Raw genomic sequence first — 21,731 nt, 5'->3', positions numbered from 1 at the left:
AATATTATTATACCATACTGTACAAGCAATTGCAGCCCTGTGCATGGCTGGAGCGAGTCAAATCCAAGCTTTTCTATCATTTACTTACATAGTTTTCGACTATATAATATGCTTCTTAAGGAGCATACTTTACTAGATTTTTTAAACTTGTTTTTTATTTTATTTTTTAAAACCTAAATCCACGCGGGTGAAGCCGCGGGCATCTGCTGCTGCTTGTAAATATATTGAGAAGTTACTGTAAGAATACATATTTCCTTAAATTATTTTAAATAAAATAAAATAAATTATAAATTGCATGTATGGCCCTATATGTATGTATTATGCCCTAGGTATATATTAAATTAAAAATTAGAGCTAGTCCACATAGGGATTGTATATGGATTAGTTTTATTAATAGTCTAGCCGTAATAGCCTAGTGGTTAAGACGTCTGCCTCCTAATCAGAAGGTTGGGGGTTCGATCTTTTAACTTTTCTCTAATTTTTCGGAGCCATGCGCGTTTAAGCAAATACATATCACTTGCTTTGACGGTAAAGGAAACATTAAGGTTAATAAAAAAATAGCATAGTGGAAATATACTTTATAATATCATAATAAAACTAAGCTAATTATCAATAATCTCACTATTTTTTAGAAAATACTTATAATAATAAGAAAAAATACATAGGTATGTACCTACAAAATTTATGAAAATTCTCACTCTAACGGTGGTTAATACGCACTCATCCGATCCGAATCCGTGAAAATACGTTCCGAAGTTGTCATAGAACTACTTGTATGGTAGCTTATGAGTCTTATGACATATTACGTAGATATTTTCTATATCCGTATTTTCAAGGATTCGAATCGAATGAGTGCATGATCGCTTTTACTCTTAGAAAATACAAGTTTTTTTTAACAATCTCAATACTCTTCGAGAGTTAATGACATTAGACCCTCTAGTGAGCCGGTGAAAATAGTCGGTGAAGTAAGCCGGCCGCCAAACAAAAAAAAACAGTCTCCATACTTTTTTATACTCAACAATATGTATAAAAAAACACGAAAAATGTTTCTACCTATTTCCGTTACAGACTTCGCAACCATCCAACTGGATGTGTCCCAAACGAGTTTCAATATTAAGAAAAGAAAGGCAATAATGCTAAGATACTCAGACCTGGGTTTAGTTTTAAGTTCGCGTGATAATTATCACCACTATATCTTACAAATACAACAACCGACTAACAAAAAGAGTAATTTATTACCAATTTTAAATAAATTGTTTTGAATTTTGCGATAGTTTTCGAGTGGTTTTTAATGTTATTAAAAGTTTTTTTTTATATAGTGGCAGACGCCGGTGTCCGCTAATCTAAATATATAAAAGGAAAAAGTGACTTGACTGACTGACTGATCTATCAACGCACAGCTCTAACTACTGGACGGATCGGGCTGAAATTTGGCATGCAGATAGCTATTATGACGCAGGCATCCGCTAAGAAAGGATTTTTGAAAATTCAACCCCTAAGGGGGTGAAATAGAGGTTTGAAATTTGTGTAGTCCACGCGGACGAAGTCGCGAGCATAAGCTAGTTATTAATAATTTAAATTAAGGATCTAAGTGTCTCAAGAATTTGTAATTTGTTACAACTTGACAAATTCCTTCTAATGCTATGACTGAAAATCAGTACAACAATCCTTTTGGACATAGCAACTAAAACTGTATGACCATCTTCCCCTTCAATCACATCTATTTGAAGAATCGCATTGCTCGTTTCAAGAGGGCCATCTCTATTGGCAAAATTGTATTGTTTAACTGGCTCTGTATTAAATAAGTTCAATTCATTATTCAAGTATGGAGAATGATAAATTTGAAACTCACCAGAATTTGATCCAAGGAAAACTATTTTTCCATACACTTTAACACATGTTATATCACGTATGGAACGTTGTGGAATATCATGTCTTAGTTGAAACCTCCATGCAAAATATGCCCTCCAATCTAAATTTTCTAAGAAATTATATTCATTTAACATATGCATTAGATTTGGTGCTTCGTCTAATGTACGTTGAAATATTACCTCTTTATCAATGATAGAGTAAATGTTTCTTTGGGAAGTCAATATGTGCACACCATTCTTATATCCAAAACACATGACAGTGTCTGACATTTGAGCTAACAAATAGCTTTTGGTTTTTTCGTTAAATAAATCGCACATAAGGATATCGTTATTCAAAGTGACATAGTAAAGCACATTGTTGTTTAATAAAAAGCTTTTAACATATGGAAGAATTAAGTATAACTGCTGTTCACTCCTTTCGAATTTATTTATGACGTAAAGATGCGATGTCTGACCCCGTACAAGTATTGTGTCATGATTTTCACTGTAACGGAAATAATTTCCTGATATACTCCTTCGGTTGGATTGCTTCAAAGTTTTGATGTCGTAGTAGAGTATTGCTCTTGTAGTATGGATACCAATTTCTCCATCTCTTAATACTTGGAAACCACAGATTTCATGTCCAATATGTGCTACTAAGTCGATTTCAGCGCGCGTTTCAGTAGCTTTGCGCAATTTTGACCACAGGAAGAGTGATCTGTAAGTATGAAATGACAAAATTAAGTATACATATAATCATATAACACAATCAATGAATCAAGAACTTTGACCTTAAAGGTAACACATTACACAATATGTACTCTAAGGACGCTGACTTAACTTTGACTCAACTCACAGTAAAGCTCTCAAATGTGAGGTTTATTTTATGCCCCTTATTACGGTGGAATTTTCAAAATTTAATTAAAATAAGTTGTACAATAGTTGTACACTTCTTTGGAGTTGAAATGGTGTTGGATTGGTGTCGAGTTTATGTAATGTGCAAAGACCTTAAACCATGCTGTGATGCAGTGATTGATTCATCAATCTGTTTAGTAGTACAGAGTAGACCACTGTAGTGGGAATGTCTATGCCATTGCACTATTGGTTTGTCAGTCAACCTTTCGTTTCCTGCACTGCAGAACAGTATATAACTCATCCCCATCATCCCCTCTGGCCTGTTGTTTAGACTCCAGAGCTCTTTACCTGATAGCTCCTATAACACTGTTTTTTTATATACACTTCTTATTTAAATAAGAGCTGCTACATTTTCAGGTTTGAGTCCCAAGTCGGGCCATAATTGAAAGAAAGGAGAAGGATAAAAAAGAAAGCTGAGCCAGACTGCAGCAATAATGGTAGAGCCTACAAGGTGGGAACATTATTATTCCTTGCAGAAAGGAGAGGTATTTAGCTGGCAGGAGTTCAGCACTACCTGATTCGGATGTCCATGAGAATATTCCCCTCCTACAGGGGTAAAAATTGCAAGTAATTAAAGTAACTATTAATTAAATTTTCAGTAGCAGCCAAGCATTTGCAGCATATGGTCTTGCACCTGATCTCTGTACAGTGTTGGATCGTCATCCCATCCAACTCTGAGTGGGGGAATAAAAATTGCATTCTAGCAGCTAGTCTTTTATAAATATAAATAGCAAGCGAACAAGGAAGCAGATCACCTAATGTTAGTGATTACCACAACCCATGAACATTTGCAGCACCAGAGGAACCGCCAATGCATTGCTAGCATCACAAATTTGAATTTATTTTTATTTACCTGTACAAATTGCGCCAAGAAAGTTTCGATTTCGTTTTGTAAAAAGCAGTTTTATAGATGTCTGAAAAATCTTCCTGACAACTCTTCCGCCACAAATTCTCTTTCTCGAGCAAATTATCCGCAGCCAGCTTCCACATGGAGCATACTTGGCGGCATTTCGTTAAATGAATCGGGTCTAAAAATGAGAATATTTCATTTATTATTTTGTTATCAAACATTGTTTTTGTGTGATAATTATGAGGATAATAACTATAATTTTGACCAAAAACATTAATTTGTCATCATGTTTGTTTTAGGCTCAGTTTTAGGCTATTTAGTATTTAGATTTTAGGCACTAGGTGAAGCTTTCGTACAGTAAAATTTTTGTATGAAATGGATGACTGAAACGGACACAGCAACAACCACAGAGTAAAAACTTATAAATTAGGTTATTTTTCTTTGACTGTTGTATGAGTTATAAAAATTTACTCTGTGGTCATCAAAAGTCAGTCGGAAATTCTATAAATCAGAATATTTTTACAAAAATAAATAAATGAAGTTTCAGCAAAATAACTGTAAATCCATAGTGGAAGAGTGGACTCTATTATAAAAAAACTTCGTGGTCATAAAAAGTCAGTCGAAAATCCGAAAATTTCGAATTTATTTTATTAAAAAATATTTTCTATTGTAAGAGTTCTTAGTTAGTTATATAGCTCATAAAATTTCTTAATCACTATTTGTTTAATTACAATCAACGGAGTTGTTTTTTATTTTTAGGGTTCCGTAGCCGAATGGCAAAAAACGGAACCCCTATAGATTCGTCATGTCTGTCTGTCCGTCTGTCCGTCCGTATGTCACAGCCACTTTTTATAAATAAAATAAATAAATAAATAAAGCCTTTATTCCAATTCAATCTTATGGATACATACAATTTATCACAAAAATTACAGTTGATATGACAATTAGAAGTACTTACCTACATAATATTAAGATTAACAATTTATATTACAAAAATTCAAACAATTATGCAATATGATATTCGTTATAGTTTTTATAGGTAGGTACAATTTTATAAGTTTTATAACAGTTTTTGGTAAAAATAATCATCATTAATAAAAAAAAAAAAAAAAAAAATTAAAATAATCACATCGTCTTAGATTTATAATAATATTGTGAGTTTGTAAGTACTTATGTCAAAAACAAATTAGAATAGTCAGTTAAATTATATAATATAAAAGTCAATTATTATTTTTAGTCAACCAATTAAATTGTACAAATATAATGTCATTCACTAACTTCGCTATGTCATTGGAATACCCATTTTTGGGCATAGGCCTCCTCCATCCCTTTCCATCTGTCTCTATCTCTCGCCAGCCTGGTCCAGGTATTTCCCGCCAACGCTGCAATGTCATCGTGCCAGCGGCGCCTCGGCCGGCCTCTCGGTCGGCGCGCGTCTCGTGGATACCAATGGAGAATTTTCTCCGTCCAACGTCCATCGGTTGCTCTTGCTATGTGTCCGGCCCAGCGCCATTTGAGGAGACATGCTAACTTTGCCGCGTCAATAATTTTTCTTTTTTCTTATCAATTTATTCTTGATTTTGTCTTTTAGTCTTAGGCCTAGCATGCTCCTTTCCATAGCTCTCTGAGCAACCTGTATTTTATGTATTATGTCCATAGTTATTGGCCATGTCTGGCAACCGTATAGAAGTGTTGGAGTCACAACGAAGTGTAGTGCTACCTTCTTCAGTTTAATGTCTAAGTGTGACGTGAATATGTGTTTTAAGGACCAATATGCCACCCACGCTTTCTTTATTCTCCTTTCCACTTCTTCAGCATAGTGCCCCGTAAAGGATATGGTTTGGCCTAAGTACACATATTCTTCAACATATTTTATATTTTTTTCTTGTATTTGCACTAAATGCTTATTTCCGTTTGTCATTATGCAAGTTTTTTCGGGGTTCATTTCTAAGCCACACTCTCTGCTATGGTGATCTAGATTTTTTAACATGTATAAAAGTTGGTCATGGTTTTCTGCAACAATAACTATGTCGTCTGCAAAGCGAAGATGGCTTAAATTTTCTCCGTTTATATTTATCCCTAGGCTAGTCCAATCCAATTTTCTAAAGATATTTTCTAAAAGTGCTGTAAAAAGATTTGGAGAGATCGGATCTCCTTGTTTTACTCCGCGCTCTACATCAAAAACTCTACCTTTTTTCTCGAGTTTTATAAGGCCTTTACTTTTTGAGTAGATTTCCTTCAGGATGTTTATATATTTTGGAGGTATGTTCTGATCTCTCAGGGCAGCCCATAGAGCCTCGTAAAAAATTGAATCAAACGCCTTAGTGTAGTCCACAAACGCTACATATAAAGTTTTTCTGTACTCTACATATTTTTCTATAACTTGTTTTAAAGTGAAAATATGATCTAAGGCAGAGTAGTTGCTTCGGAAGCCTGCCTGTTCTCGTGGTTGTTGGAAGTCGAGCTCTCTTTTTAGTCTACATAGTATGACCTTAGTAAATATTTTGTAGGTTGCCTGCAGAAGACTGATTGGTCTATAGTTATTAATATCCTGGGGGTTTCCCTTTTTATAAAGTAGTGTTATAATAGAAGTTTCCCATTGTTCCGGTATCTTCTCTTGAAACATGATGTCGTTAAAGAGTTTGGTTAAGATTGGAGTTATAGGCTCTATCATGGTTTTAATGGTGTCGTTTGTTACTCCGTCTTCTCTGAACTGATAACATGTCGAATTTCACTTTCTAAAAAGGTGGGAATCTCTACCAAGTCAGAATCTCTAAATGTAGAGTCTATTATATATGACTCAGGTAGTTTATATAGGTAAGTTTCGGTAGAATTCAGTAGCTGTCTTTAAAATTGATTTTCTATTCGTAATAGTTGTGTCTTTTTTAGTTTTGAGTATTGGTATCCATTCCTTAGTATTTTTTAAACGTTTATTTCCTCGTTTGACAGATCTACGTCTCTCTAACTCTTCTTGGAATATTTTTATTTTATAGTTTTGTCTATTTAGTTTTAAGAGCTTCCTTATTTTCTTATATAAGTATTTTAGTCGTTTCTTTTCCAAGTCTGTTTTTAGTGGTTTTTCTCTGAGCTTTGTTCTTTCGGATATTAATTTTCTTATGTCCTCTGTTAGTATAATATTATGTTCAGTCCTATTTTCATTCCTTACTTTCGGTAGTTGGTTGACACTTTCTTGAATTGTACATATCAGATTTGTATAAGCCACTTTTTATATGAAAATAAATTACTCCTTACGTATTTTTACCATTAGAAAGTTTTCCCATAAAATATACTAATTATACTTTTCCTGGTGCTTGATTTGCTTGATTTTTGTCGCATATTACATAGTTTCACTATGGATTAACAAGTTATTTTGCTGAAACTACATTTATTTATCAAAAGTTGTACAAATATTCTGAAAATTTCGGATTTCCGACTGATTTTTTATGACCACAGAGAATTATTAACATAATTTATGAGTTATTATTCTGTGGTTACTGCTGTGTCCATTTAAGTCATCTATTTCATACAAAAATTTTGCTAAGCTTCGCCTGTCCGGTGGCAACAGACGGATATTTTTTTTCTGGTCGGGGAAAGTTGGTCCGTAGGTACCATAGCGTACTCCCAAAGAGTATTATAATATATAGGGCGTACTCCGTAAGGTAGGTACTCCGTAGGTATCTGTGGTAGGTATTGATTTTAGAAGAAACAGAACTTAGGTACCTACTACGTATATAATCTACGTACTTAGTGTATTAGTTTAACACTATCGCATTTGGCAATTACAATAAGATGTCCGCTAAACTCCACGAAGCTCAAGAGCATTGCAAGACTGCAGAGAAATTGTAAGATTGTTGCTCCGAGGTGTAGATGCAGTTTCTTTTCTTACACATAATAATTTATGGTTTATAGGCGCTTTGCATTGCGTTCCTGTGTTTTACTTTTATACTTTATTCCATTTTAGTTTTAAGTATCTAAGCAATCTAAGCATTGTAAAAGCATTCCGAACCTGACCATTATATGCATTGTGTTTAATGCATTTGACGATTCAAAAGTAAGTAGTCACCTACTACTAATTGTAAAAGTTTAATTTAAATGAAAAAAAACATTTATTTTATTTTATTTAAGCGAATTGTGCTTATGCTTACTATGGGGCAGTTAAACTGAAGTTTTCGAAATTAATATTTTTGGAATGATTTGTACATAAGTAGAAACCTAGTTTGAGTATGATTTTTATGATGTACCTACCTATATGAAAAAATATTTACTTGAATTTAAAACTTCTGCTGTCCCAATTTTTTTCTTCCGATACAATGAAATGATCCTTATATGAAACTGTATCAATCAGCATTATAATACAAACTTAGTCAAGTTTGTTTCTTGTTATGGCCAACCCACGCTTGACACAAAAAATTAATTATGGCAAAATTATTTTCACAAATAAAGACCTAACCTATTTCTTAGGAAAGTTTCCCTGTATTTCCTATGGTTTTGGATTTCCCCGGTTCTAAGTTAAAAGTAAACACTATATCAGTGAATACTCATCATCTAAGCAAGTGTGTTTCAACATAAACCTGATCATTGCTTTTCATAAGGCATGATTTTTTCTCAAGCACAAGCCTATGCTCTAAAAAAATATTTACTTATAAAATAATATATTCTAAAAAAACATTGTAGTAAGCAGCTTTGCGAATTGGTTAGGTACTGTTTAAAATAAATTAAAACTAGCCTGGCTTGTGTTGCAATGCGACTCTATGGACTTACTGAGTAATTGGCACCAATCTAATCTACAAATGATTATTTTAAATCTACAAATATGTGAGATATTTCATAGTTTTTAACCGACTTCAAAAAAGGGAGGAAGTTTTTTGTATGTTTGTTACGCAATTACTCCGTCAATTATGAACCGATTTTGATGATTCTTTTTTTGTTTTGTAGAACATACTTCGGAGGTGGTCGCATTTTAATTTGGTACAGATCTGATGAATATCTTCGGAGATGGACAACGGAACTCCTCAATGGATAAGAGTAAATTGCTCGTGATCAGTGAAATAGCTTAGTAAACAGTAGGATTTTAACCTGGCATAGCATATTTTTAACTGACTTCAAAAAAGGAGGAGGTTTTCAATTCAAATGTATGTTTTTTTGGATGTTCAAGACCTGGGCGCATTTGGAACCCTCGTAGCTTTAGTTTTAAGTTTGCGTAATAATTATCACCACTTTATCTTACAAATCTAACACCATACCAGACCATCAATAAGAGTAATTTATTACCTATTTTGAATAAATCATTTGACTTTGACTTTGTTTCTTATGCGATTTCTCCGCCAAATATAAACCGATTTTGAAGAGCTCAAAATTAATTAAACTTATCACTTTGCTATAATCGCATTTATTGTGAATGGCTGAACTTATGGTATTCTGGCAGCGACTGTATATTACAGACACTAGGGCTACTTGTTTTGTGTGCACTGTACCTTACTTATTATTTATATTTGTTATTTATTATTTATATAATAATTCATGTCATATTGTTATTCCAGTTTAAAAACATCCTTGCTGAAGTGGAAACCTGATTATGATTCTGCTGCTGACGAATTCAGCCAAGCAGGTCAGTTATTTTAAATTTTTATCGGTCGTTATAACTTTAAATAACTAAATGAAATTAATGGGTGGGTCTCACTATTCCCGTCGAGCTTTCCCATTGACGGTAATACTGATAATATTTGGATCATTATTCCTGTTGCGTTTTTTTATACTGTGACTATTCGTGACCAAGAAAATCAATAATATTCTAGACTTAATATTATGTCATCTTTATCTGTCTGACTCTGACCACTAGATATTGTTTCATTATGTCTTGTTGTGGTTATTTTCTGTAAGATACTTATCGTCGATATTGATTTTTATTAATCGTTTTTAAAAACGCTCTAAATGGGAATACTGAGACATGAGTCTCACTATATTCCCATTCATCGTTTCAATGGCATGGCAATGGGTTATGGAAAAAGTGAGACCAACCCAACTTAACTGTAGATACTGTAGTCTGAGTCTTTTGTTTGATGATTATTGATTTGTCCTTCAATCACGCTACAACAGAGCAAGGATCTATGTAATTTTTTGGCTAAGGCCTGGAGATTGACATTGGCTACTTTTTATCCTGGAAAATCAAAGAGTTCCTACAAGATTTTTAAAAATCATTAAAATTGTTTGAACGGATAAGCCGTGAAAAGCTAGCAGATAGACAGACAGACAGACACAATTTTGTATCTATAATATTAGTATGAGTAAGGATGGGTAAGAATTATTTTATAATATTGTGTTTCAGCTCAATGTTATCGCATTGCGCGTGATTTGCAAACTTCAAAGGATTGCTATTTCAAAGCTGCAGAGCTTTATAAGAAGAATCGCGCATTTTTCCATGCAGCCAAAGCAATCGAGAATGCTATTATAGTCGGCAAAGAGATCACTCCACCTGATCAAGTATGTTCATGTAATCAAAGTATAAGCTACACTCGAGATGTTTTATTTTTAATATTCACTGTAGTCAACAATGTAGTCACAATCACATCTGATGGGACGTGATGATTTGGCCTAAGATGGAACACATTTGTCTAGTAGATATAATTGGTAGGAAACAGATTTCAGAAGAGCATTCCCAATCACAATGGATCAAAGATGATTTAATGTGACCAGTCTGGTCAGACAAAACATAAAAACTTGTAGGCTTCAACTCTTTTACAACTAAATAATATACTCATGTCAGCTTTTTAGAATACGATTTTTATCTGTATGTACTAATTTAGTTCTATGATATGAATCAAATCAACATAGTCTCGAATGGGTTACTTAATGAAAACAGATCAAGGCTATCATTTTTTAGGGTTCCGTACCAAAAATTTGAAATAATATTGTCAATAGAAATTTATGTATATTTTACAGAAAAAATAAAACCAACGCTCTATCATACTTTTTATACCCCAATCCAAAAAGAGGGGTGTTATAAGTTTGACGTGTGTATCTGTGTGTTTATGTATCTGTCTGTGGCACCGTAGCACTCAAACAAATGAATCGATTTTGATTTAGTTTTTTTTGTTTGAAAAGTGGCTTGATCGCAAGTGTTCTTAGCTATAATCCAAGAAAATCTATTCAGCTGTATGAAGATTATCAGCCCTTTTCTAGTTTTCTTATTAGACCGGTTATTACTATGCGATCAACACATCTGTCGATCATCGATCTGGATACATATTAGTATCCAGTCAAATTCTAATAAGGATAAATTCTAATAAGCCGACACACTGGATTGATAGTGTGTAATATCTATATTTTACACAAACTATTTCAAGATAAAAAGCTTAAAAAGGGTAAAATGAAAAATTAAATGAAAAATTTCAAAAATCCCTGACAAAAAACCTCTACACAGTAAAAAAATAATAAATAAGTATGTATTTTAGATTAATATAAATAGTAAAGTTTTTATCGAAGCGCTCATTGCGTCGGGGGACCGCTAAAGGTAACAGAAACTATTCTTTCTACAACAGATGACTTTCATAGCTGTTTCTGTTACCTTTAATGGTCCCCTGACGCAACGAGCGCTTGGATAAAAACTTTACTATTTATACTTTTAGTGGTTTTTGTGTCTTGGGTTTTTAAAATATTTAATTCAATTTTTTGGTATTAATAATAAACCTCTACAAACAAAGTTAATTTTGCGGTTCGTTAACAAAAGTGATTCTTACCGTTTTACTTATTCTGTAGTATGCATGTAGTATGGAACACTCGTTGCTTGAGTCTGACTCGCACCTGACCAGGTTTTTGTCAAGAGTAACCAATATTTTTTCGATTTCTTTACATGGGAATGTAGTATTTCATTGTTCTAGCTGTACTCGCTCGCTTGCGACTCGAGCGAGTTGTACCAGCAACACGGCTCGGGTGACTCCGGGGCCAGTGTGCTGGATAAAGTGGCGAAAATCATTGATGAGAAAGCTCCAGAGTTGGCCGTTAAGCTCTATCAGCAAGCCGCTGATGTTTCTTCGGTAACTATAACCATTTAACCCCCCCCCCCCCCCCCCCCCCCGCTTTGCTCTAGCGGAATTTTTGAAAATCCTTTCTAAGTGACGAAAAACTAGACGAAAACTTTTTAACCAAGACATGTCATATTACATTGCGTATTAAATCTTTTCTCGCTCATAGAGCATAGAAATAATAATTAGAAATTAAATTAATCTGTATATATTAAACTACTCTATGTGATCAAATCAGAAATGAGGAGATCCGTAAGAGAACTAGAGTAACCGACATAGTTCAACAGGTTACGAAGCTGAAGGGGAAATGGATAGAGCACATAGTTCGGAAAACCGATAGACGTTGGAGTCTCAAGGTGCTGGAATGGCAACCTCACACCGGAAGGCGCCGCGTTGGAAGACCCCCCCACTAGGTGGACGAACGACATCAGACGAGTCGCAGGCAGCCGCTGGATTCAGGCGACGCAAGACCGTGGCGTGAGAAAGTCCCTACAAGAGACCTATGTCCACCAGTAGACGTCGAAAGCAATATACTTAGCAATATATTCAGGTTAACAAAAACCATCACATTAAGTTGATTATAATTTTTCAATTTTAGACTGAAAGTGGCCAGCATCAAGGCTCAGAGTACATTAGCAAGTCATCAAGAATCTTGGTCAAACTACAAAGGTTTGTTCACTTTGATTAATTCGATCTTTACAAACTCTTTCGTTTTCCTGGGCTAAGCTGTAGCCTTGCATAATCCTTCCCTCTAAAAGTTTCATCAATATCGGTTCAGCGTTTTCGAAGATTAGCACGGAAAAAAAGAAAATATTAAATTTATTAAATGTATATAAATAAAAATCAATTGCTCCGATCCAACCGAGTTCCCGAGCCTTAACTCCGCCTTTTGTATAATAACTAGCTTATTCCCGCGACTTCGTCCGCGTGGACTACACAAATTTTTAGACCTCTATTTTACCCCTAGGGGTTAAATTTTGAAAAATTTTACCCCTAGGGGTTAAATTTTGAAAAATCCTTTGTGGATGCCTACTTTATAATAGATATCTGCATGCCAAATTTCAGCCCAATCCGTCCAGTAGTTTAAGCTGTGCGATGATAGATCAGTCAGTCAGTCACCTTTTCCTTTTATATATAGATATATCTTTGGTTGTGTGATAAAGTTTAAAAAAAATGCTATTACCAAGACGCTGGCATATAGTGGCAATCGTGACGAATGGTTGTGATTATGCTCTTGCACCCTTGAAGTACTTTTTATCAAAAATGCAGATATTTAATTTTTTCTGTTGGGTTAGATATGATGAGGCAGTGGATAGCCTTCGACGTGAAATCGGCTTCCACCAAGAGTCCGGTAACATCCTGGCGATCGGAAGGCTGACAGTTGCGATTGTGCTCGTGCAATTGGCGAGAGGCGATGCCGTTGCAGCCGAGAAAGCCTACAAGGTACAGTACTAGCAAAACAAGTATTTTAATCTTATAATGCTACATCGTGGTTTGCACAAGTTATAGACTAAGGATTAAAATTTAAATACACATGTTTTGGAATGGTCAGTCACACGTTTCTTGTTCAGATTGGGCTACTGATGTTTCGCGTGCGTTATAATAGCCTAAGATAGTAAACAATGACCTCCTCTGAGCCGGTTAATAGATGAAAAATATTTTATATTGAATTAAATATGTCAATTAATATATTGCAAATGGGTTGACTAAAAACTTTGTGTCCAGAGTATGATTAATTAACAATTATTTATAAACATTTCACTGGTTTGGTTAATAGACAAATTCTGTACCAATCGAAAGTATGAAGTCTATAGAATATGCAAACGTTAGGTTGACTATTTTTTTTCCGTGAATACTCTTGGGTAAGCAGGTATAAACAGGTAAATCGATTTAGTAAATTAAATTTAAGTTAAAAGAAAGATTATTTCATTATGAACATGGTGGTATAGGGTTGTCTGCGAAAAATCTGTCCTGAACACAGATATGTGTAGTACTTTTTATCTCAGAAGATCAAAGAGTTCCCATGGGCTTTTTAAAGGTGTTAAAACGATTTTGACGAAATTTGGTAAAGAGATAGTTTACATTCCGGGGATGAAGAAAATCCCAGGAAAATCGAAGTTCCCACGGAATATTTAAATACCTAAATCCAAGTGGACAAAGTCGCTGGCATAATCTAGTGGGTTATATTTAAGGAATGGGGCAACAACTGCGAGGCTCCGGAGATGCAGACCATCGAGCAATTGCTGCAAGCGTACGACGAAGAGGACCGCGAGTCTGCGCAGAAGGCGCTCGCGTCACCCTTTATCCGCAGCATGGACGTGGAGTACGCGCGGCTGGCGACTGCCATCCCGCTGCCGGAGGCGCTCGAGCCGGTGCCCAAGGGCGGCGTGCGCGAGAACGCTGCACCCTCGTATGTCAGCGCGAGTGCTAACAGCGTAGCGGTGAGGGCTTTCTCTTCCTATCATCATCATCATTAAAACAAAAAAACAACAAAAAAAATCAACCCGTGGCCGGTTTACTGCTGAGCACGGGTCTCCTCTCAAACCGAGAAAGTCCGCTAAGACAGTCCAATCTATATGGTGTAGCATGCATTATGCGACATGCATCGTTTGCCCTCACACTGCTAAACATGCAGAAAAAGTAAGCCACCAAGAAAGAAATATGCGCCACCACCACCACATAAATCCTCCAAAGCACAGTTGAAACGTGTGTTGAATTTGCTGCATGTCGCTCCATACGGATTTTTCTTTTTTCCATGATATACAAGGAATACAGATTTGTTTTCCTTGTATATTCTATTAATTTTTTTCGTTTGTAAAAATGTAATATTGGTGAAATAAAAAATTGGGAACTGTAATCCATATCATGGTATATTGAAAATAGTATAGGCCCTACATCCCTCGACCTTGGTCTGAGGCCGTAATTACACCTGTAAGTTACTCACGTAAGTAGCTTGCATGATTAACTAACGAAAATTTACTGACCTAAACACTCTGTACGTGTCATTTGTCTTAGTAAATTTGTTATCATTTAATTACGTAAGTTATTTACGTGAGTAAAACTTACAGGTGTAATCGCGGCCTAAGGTAAAACGAAGTTACCTTCAGCTCAGTTTTTTTTCAGAAGATGGATAACGAAGTAAATTCGAGAATACAGAGCTCTTTCGAAGCGACTCAAGATAGTAAGGAGCAAGGCGGCGAAGACGAGGGAGGGCTTTGCTAATCCCGCACAAAAGATGACACGGCATGATCACGGCCCAGGGCGTTGATCCAAAAATCTATGTTCAAGAAGTTTCTGACGGATCATTAAATATCAATATTTTTCAATTCAAATAGAGCTGTTATATTATGTACAGCTACCAGTTATATTTTATTTTATTAGAACCATCAACAGTGTATAATTCTCTTTTTTATTTTAACAGTATGGTAATACATCGAACGAGTTTATATAAACTCATATTTATTGGAGTGAAATCCGTTAATTTTGTTGCTGAAACATACATAATAATGTGAGAAAAGATATGTTTAATTAAAGTAGGGTAGCTAATGTTATTTCCTAAAAGTATTTTGGCACGTACATAATTAAAATAAAATTGGCGGAATATGCATTTATATTAAAATACAGTGTGTCCGGGATCGAACTAGCCATAATTTATCGGTGTCTTCTACAACTCGTTATCACTTAAAATCTATTTTTTTCTAAATTTTTAGAACATTTTTTTGATTTCGAAGCATTTTTGATCGATTTATTTTAAGACATTATTTTAGACATTATTAGGTGTCATGCGATGTAAAATATTGTATCCAATCGAATAAGACCATTTGTAAGACATATGAAGTACCTACAGACTTTCAAGTTATAACTTTCATTTGCACATAATTTAAATGGCTGCCATGGGAGTGGGTAGGGATGCGCCATTTGGAGGGTAGTTTGAGTTGTAGAAGCCGCCTCTAAATTAACGCTAGTTCTATCTCGGAAACACTGTTAGTTGAGTTAGTTAAGACAAAGTTTTTTTCGATTTATAAAATCGAAAATTCCAATCATTGCTTACATTTTATGTATATAATGAAGTTTAAATGTATATAAGTGCAATATTCTTTTTTCGCGTTAGTATTAATAATAATCGCACCTCGCACCGGAAGACGCAGCGTTGGACGACCCCCCCCACTAGGTGGACGGACGACATCAGACGAGTCGCAGGGACCGTGTCGTGTAGAAGTCACTACATTACACTACTACCACTACAAGAGACCTATGTCCAGCAGTGGACGTCTATCGGTTGAGGATGATGATTAATAATAATAATTATAATTTATGATTACAATATAATCATAAATTGTAATAATGTGATTTCTAATATAATCATTATTATAATATAATATGACATAATAATCGTGTATATAATTTAGTTTACTGTTCTAGCATTATTAAATTAATATTTTGCATTGTCTATGCACTGAATAACGCGTATTTAACTCCTCACGCGCCACTTAACTTTTTGTGTCAAATTTCATGTCAAAAGTACGATTTTAGTCTTTATTTTAAAAATAAACCCGTAATTTTGATATGACAATTGACCCATATAATTAAAATGGCGCGTGAGGAGTCGTTTTGTACGGACTATAATATATTAATTACTTAATAATATATTGTTCTTTTAATTTCTTAGTCATATTAAAATAAGTTTTTTTATGGTATTCATTATTGTCAGTGGTAACATTGGCGTGTGGTACTAAACTGTTTCGATTCACGCACTTTATTATGGAAACATTAGAAATTGGCGTAAAATTATTATATTATACGATATCCATATTGTTATGTTCATGTTACATGACAGGTAAAATTCGAGTTCGCGTAGAGACGCTCCACAATAATGTGACCCAACTTTACTTTTGATAGGTATGTAATGTGTCTGCTTCTTTTTTACATAACATAATATTATTATTGCATATTTATCAAAATAATAAAAAAAAATCCAAAGGCAATATAGAATCATTCTAAAATAATGTCTAGTGTTAAGTGTATGATCATTGTTGTTTAAAGACATTTGAATGAATATTAAGTAATTAAATGTGTAATTTTTTGCTTGATAGGTTAGACCTGGAGATGTTTTAACTAAAAAGTGTTGTTAAAGGTTTCATTTGTTATTTATGATAATAATATTATCTCTTTAGATCCCAGAGACCTCTATTAGATTTGATTGTGTTGGAACGTACTATAAATTCATAAGTACATACTTAGTTACAGTTGGGTTTAAATAAATTAAACGTTTATATCCACTCTTATAGCCTCAGTACCTAGAATTGGATATATAACAAGAGTCATGGCTTATGCCTAGTTATAACATATTTCTTAAATAATATGTAAGTGATCTATACAGGGTGTAATCAGAACGCTAGCAAAAACGAAGACAGGTGATAGTACTGATAAGATACCACAAAAAACGCGAAATAAATATCCTATACCTATTTTGTGTTCACGATATATCTATATATATAAAAGGAAAAGGTGACTGACTGACTGATCTATCAACGCACAGCTCAAACTACTGGACGGATCGCACTAAAATTTGGCATGCAGATAGCTATTATGACTGACACCTACTTACGCAACGTTCGTTGTCTTTTAATCAACGAACGTTGCGCAAGTAGGCCATTGGGAGTCAAAGCCAAGACTTAGGTGAGGCATTGACCCCAGTTTTGAACGCTATACATTGCGGGTTTGAATAATACTAAGTCACTACTACAAAATTAAGCAAATGGTTATTGGTATTGCATTGTGTTTAGATAGTATAACAATAACTCTAACTTTTTGCTAGCTTTCTGGTTACAGCCTGCATAGTATGAAGTTATCATATTTTGTCATGGCTTAGCATTCAGCTAGAATTTGATTTCGGCGGTTGAGACTTAGCATAAAAGACACTAGTCCTAGATGCATAAAATAAATAAATTTTTTGATTTGGAAAAAAATGAAAAATATAACCGTTACCTAAAGTATATAAAATATTTATATACAGGCTGGAAAAAAATCATGGGCCTTGGAGGAAAACTACCTTAAATCCTTGAGTAAGATAGGTAGTTTTATTTCTTTTTAAAAATAAGAGAATGTTCCCTTTAAGTAAATTATGATCTTAAGGATTTAAGGTAGTTTCCCTCTGGGGCTCATGATTTTTTTCCACCCTGTATAATGTGCTAAGTCAATTGTTCACGGGAAGACGTGACTAAGCAATTAGAACATAATTGGTTTTTTTCGTCTTAAAAATATAGCTGCAGTATAAAATGTAGCTTTTAAGCAGTAACTAAAAGAATGTCAATTTAGCTGATTATTATTTTACGAGCTGTTATTGTCACTAAAATAAATACCTACATAAATGTTAAAATATGTTTTATTACCAGACTGACACGACATCAAACGAGTCGCATCACAGGGAGACGCTGGCGCATGACGGTGGGGTATGGAACTCCATACAAGAGTCATATATATCAACTATATACAGACAAAAATGCTGTTTTGGGTTCTATAGCAATAATAAAAAATACTAAAATACAGACTTCCAAAACCACTACAAAGTAAAAAATAACTTTTGTTTCTACAAGTGTATGTATGTCGAAGCCTGGCGAGCTTCACGCTTTGATTTCTAGTTTCTTTTGTTATGCTCGCCCGACTTCATATTTTTTCCACCCTTATACATTTGTTTTTTATGTGAAACCTAACAATTCATTTGTCGGGACCCGTTATTGCTAACTAAGAAAAAACCGTCAAGTGCGAGTCGAACTCGCACTATAAATACATATTCTATGAAAAATTCAACTATACCTATTACGGTTCACGAGATACAGCCCACTGACAGACCGACAAATAGACGGGCAGCGGAGTCTTAGTAGTAGGGTCCCGTTGGCTTCAGGTACGGAACCCTAAAAATGAAGGTAGGTATAAAATGAAAGGCATCATTGTGTAGATTCTGAAAATATACTTATTTTATAGAAGCCTGCAGGTGCCTTCTGCAAGACAAGAAAATTATGAAACAATAATTGTTATTGTGATATACCAAATGTATTGTACAAACATGTTTCATCATCATTAGCCTGTGGACGTCCACTGTTTGACATAGGCCTTCCCTAAAGAGCGCCACCACACCCAGTCCTCAGTTTTCCTCATCCAGCCACTTCCCGCCAGCCTCTTTATATCGTCGGTCCATCGTGCTGGAGGGCGTCTGACACTACGCTTGCTTAAACGCGGTCTCCACTCAAGGACTTTCCGGCTCCAACGGTCATCGCCTCTGCGACAGGCATGACCTGCCCACTGCCACTTCAACTTGCTAATAGTTTGGGCTATGTCAGTGACCTTGGTTCTCCTGCGGATCTCCTCATTTCGGATCTTATCCCTCAGGGAAATTCCTAACATAGCCCTCTCCATAGCTCGCTGAGCGACTTTGACTTTGTGAAGAAGGCAGTTTCTGAACCATAGGTGAGGACGGGAAGAACACACCGGTTAAAGACTTTCGTCTTCAGGCACTGAGGAATTGACGATGAGAAGACCTGACTCGATTTCCCAAACATGTTTACAAACGTAAAATCTTCATTACTTCTGTTACGCTTTTACAAAACAAAAACAATTCTATTAGGTATGTGCCAAATAAAGTTCCATTACATACTTGTATCTAGGTATTGGAAATGTGAAAAAGACTACTTTTATGATATAACATTGAAATCATTTTTCGTCAAATAAAACACTAATAAAAAATTACACTACAAGAAACTAAATATACCTACAATTCTATTTTCTAATCATATACTTAAGTTCTACTTGTTACTCTATTGGTTACAAACATTTTGCTGTCCAGACTGTTTAAAAATATCAAAAATCTAATCTAAATGCTTGAATAGGAACCTAAATACAAAATGCAAGTAAATATACCAATAATTCTGTAAACACAATTTGATTTTTAGGACCTTCGCTTCATGTGTGTTACAATCATCAATATAGGCTACAATTATTATCTTATCTTATATTATTATTATATCTTATATCTCAGGCCCCGGCTATAGTAGGGGCGGGGCGAGAGCGGGGTCGATGACAATCGACATAAAAATCAAGGCTTTAAATCATTGCCACCCTTTCGCAACCCGAATCCTACCCTATGAGCTATCTCAGACAAGTGGTACACCCATAGTATTTACAATAACAACAAAATGATTTGACCAAGTTCACAAAACAGCCTAAGGTAAGTCCCACACTTACACAATGTCTAGACAGGGCACAGATTATTATATAAGCCATAATTTTGTTATGGCTTAATTCACAATGATCATCATATTGGTAGCTTATTTTCGTAAATGTTTTGTGGGCTACATTATATTTAATTCACATACACACAAAGTATACTGATATATATATTCATATTGTTACATAAATTTCATAAATAGAATTACTATAATACTAGCTGACGAGGCGAACTTCGTACCGCCTAACACGTCACTCAATCGTTTTGCCTTCCCGGAACCCTTCACTAGACTTTTTAGGCAATTTTTAAAAATTTTCTCTCCGTAAGAACCATCCTTGTACTTCAAGGAATATTATAAAAAAAGAATCATCGAAATCAGTTCTGCTGTTCTCGAGATTTGCGCTTAGCAGCACTTTAAACGATTCATTTTTATATATAGAGATTATAATGTAGTCTACAGTTTCTAGTCCTTATTTTCGTAAATATAACCTTCAGAACAAACTCTCTATTGGTGAAATTGTATGAAAATCTGTACAGTAGTTTCAGAGATAGATTAGCTTGAACCCACACAAATGTAGAGCAGTGGGGGACTTATTTATAATTATATGTAGTGAAAGTTGATTATGAAAGTCCTGATTATGGGAATAGGAATATGCTAGGATTAAGAAGCTAATGATTATTTGTGTGTGCAATCTGTGCACACGCACAGGTTGATACCGGGGAACAACACCTAAAATTAATTTCTGATTAACCTAAACTTATAAAGTAAGATTTATTACTGAATATTTTTATGATTGAACATGGACTGAATATAGGGTGTAACCATCGGAGGGACCGATGAGGTTGATTCTGGTGCATGCTCTTTCTCTTTATTATTTTTTGTTTTCCTGAATTGAAACCCATTTTTACGAAGGATTTTTCTCAGTGTTTCTCTCGAACCTTTGAAGTTTATTTCTTCTTTTAAGATTTGTAATAGTTTATTTATAGTTGGCACTTCTTTTTTGAATGCATAGAACTCATGAATTTTTCTTCTGATAACTTGCAAATCATATTCATCAACTTCTATCTTTCCTTTGGTTCGAACTCTTTTCTTAGGTGCCCTCTTAAATGTATCTGGATCTAATAATCCTTGCTCTACTAGCCTGGCTTCTTTTGCTATATTAAGCACTGTTCTTTCTGATACTCCTGTAATAAAACAAAATTAAATACTTTTATTTAAGTAATTTAAGAGAATAATTTGTTTTATATAGAATTGTGAACACATTTAATCAGCACTAGTGTATTAGGAATTAGGATCATGTTAGGTTTGAATCTATTACAGGTAAACATGAGCATTACCGTAAAAATGGCTAGACCACCCAGCATCTATTTGAGTCTGATTTGCATAGAGCTAAATAAAAATATTTAATACATATACAAAACTATAATAATACAATTTATATTTTATATTGAAGCTATGAGGTAGGTATATTAAGTAATGTGCTAATTTGTATCACGAACCTGTGGCAGCAGATACCCTTAAATATACTTTACTGAGCGGTATTATTGGTACTTGCATTCGTTTTTCCTCGTCCATAAATTCTTTGACTTTTAAGATTATTTCACGCACTTCATTTGTAATATTTTTAGGCATTTTGTTCAGAAAACGAAATAATTAAATGAAATATTTTCTACACAACCTTTTTCATACACAACTATTAATCAAAGAGCACCGACCAGAAATAAAAGATATCAAAGAGTATATTTTATAGTGATCTGTGGTATTTTTTTGCGGCCCTGGATCGTAGACAGAATAATAGGTAGATTTAAGTACTGTGTAACCGCGTATGAGATAGCGATAGCACGACGTAACGATGCGAATGACGAACGAT

The 21,731-nt window shown here is 34.5% G+C and overlaps 3 protein-coding genes and 1 long non-coding RNA gene across 5 annotated transcripts in view; 1 reads left to right on the top strand and 3 right to left on the bottom strand.

Annotated features, from left to right (window-relative positions):
• Positions 1-562: 562 nt before the first annotated feature.
• On the bottom strand, positions 563-3,999 carry LOC138404493 (uncharacterized). The gene is made up of 2 exons (XM_069508613.1): positions 3,619-3,999; positions 563-2,568 (listed from the first exon to the last, which is right to left on the bottom strand). The coding sequence occupies exons 1-2, from the start codon at positions 3,834-3,836 to the stop codon at positions 1,575-1,577; spliced, it is 1,212 nt and encodes a 403-aa protein (XP_069364714.1). The 5' UTR covers positions 3,837-3,999; the 3' UTR covers positions 563-1,574.
• Positions 4,000-7,304: 3,305 nt separating this feature from the next.
• gammaSnap1 (gamma Soluble NSF attachment protein 1) lies at positions 7,305-18,015 on the top strand. Of its 2 annotated transcripts, none has more exons than XM_034983522.2 (8): positions 7,305-7,457; positions 9,156-9,223; positions 9,941-10,095; positions 11,493-11,648; positions 12,235-12,305; positions 12,932-13,079; positions 13,829-14,077; positions 14,763-18,015. In XM_034983522.2, the coding sequence occupies exons 1-8, from the start codon at positions 7,405-7,407 to the stop codon at positions 14,856-14,858; spliced, it is 996 nt and encodes a 331-aa protein (XP_034839413.1). In that variant the 5' UTR covers positions 7,305-7,404; the 3' UTR covers positions 14,859-18,015. The 2 variants fall into 2 exon arrangements, with proteins under 2 accessions (XP_034839413.1, XP_034839412.1); XM_034983521.2 differs by having other exon boundaries at positions 14,760-18,015.
• LOC138404521 (uncharacterized) overlaps positions 10,582-21,731 on the bottom strand; it is a 77,960-nt gene continuing 66,810 nt past the window's right edge. Inside the window, exon 2 of the long non-coding RNA XR_011238441.1 lies at positions 10,582-10,649. This is a non-coding gene — a long non-coding RNA (uncharacterized lncRNA). The remainder of the gene's footprint in view (positions 10,650-21,731) is intronic.
• LOC117995517 (uncharacterized) lies at positions 18,587-21,569 on the bottom strand. The gene is made up of 2 exons (XM_034983524.2): positions 21,361-21,569; positions 18,587-21,045 (listed from the first exon to the last, which is right to left on the bottom strand). Exons 1-2 carry the CDS (start codon positions 21,491-21,493, stop codon positions 20,636-20,638), a joined length of 543 nt encoding a protein of 180 aa, XP_034839415.1. The 5' UTR covers positions 21,494-21,569; the 3' UTR covers positions 18,587-20,635.

This window comes from Maniola hyperantus, chromosome Z (assembly GCF_902806685.2).
Source record: "Maniola hyperantus chromosome Z, iAphHyp1.2, whole genome shotgun sequence".
Classification (NCBI taxonomy): domain Eukaryota; kingdom Metazoa; phylum Arthropoda; class Insecta; order Lepidoptera; family Nymphalidae; genus Maniola; species Maniola hyperantus.
Note: the sequence above shows the minus strand (reverse complement) of the source record. Positions and strands in the feature narration are given on the sequence as shown.

Excerpts from the sequence above, each read along its gene's own strand:
- gammaSnap1 (XM_034983521.2), top strand. The coding sequence starts at position 7,405 with ATGTCCGCTAAACTCCACGAAGCTCAAGAGCATTGCAAGACTGCAGAG. Across the intron at positions 9,224-9,940 it reads TGACGAATTCAGCCAAGCAG|CTCAATGTTATCGCATTGCG; the intron begins GTCAGTTATTTT and ends ATTGTGTTTCAG. Across the intron at positions 10,096-11,492 it reads AGATCACTCCACCTGATCAA|CTGTACTCGCTCGCTTGCGA; the intron begins GTATGTTCATGT and ends TCATTGTTCTAG.
- LOC117995517 (XM_034983524.2), bottom strand. The coding sequence starts at position 21,493 with ATGCCTAAAAATATTACAAATGAAGTGCGTGAAATAATCTTAAAAGTC. Across the intron at positions 21,046-21,360 it reads AAGGGTATCTGCTGCCACAG|GAGTATCAGAAAGAACAGTG; the intron begins GTTCGTGATACA and ends GTTTTATTACAG.
- LOC138404493 (XM_069508613.1), bottom strand. The coding sequence starts at position 3,836 with ATGTTTGATAACAAAATAATAAATGAAATATTCTCATTTTTAGACCCG. Across the intron at positions 2,569-3,618 it reads TCTTGGCGCAATTTGTACAG|ATCACTCTTCCTGTGGTCAA; the intron begins GTAAATAAAAAT and ends TCATACTTACAG.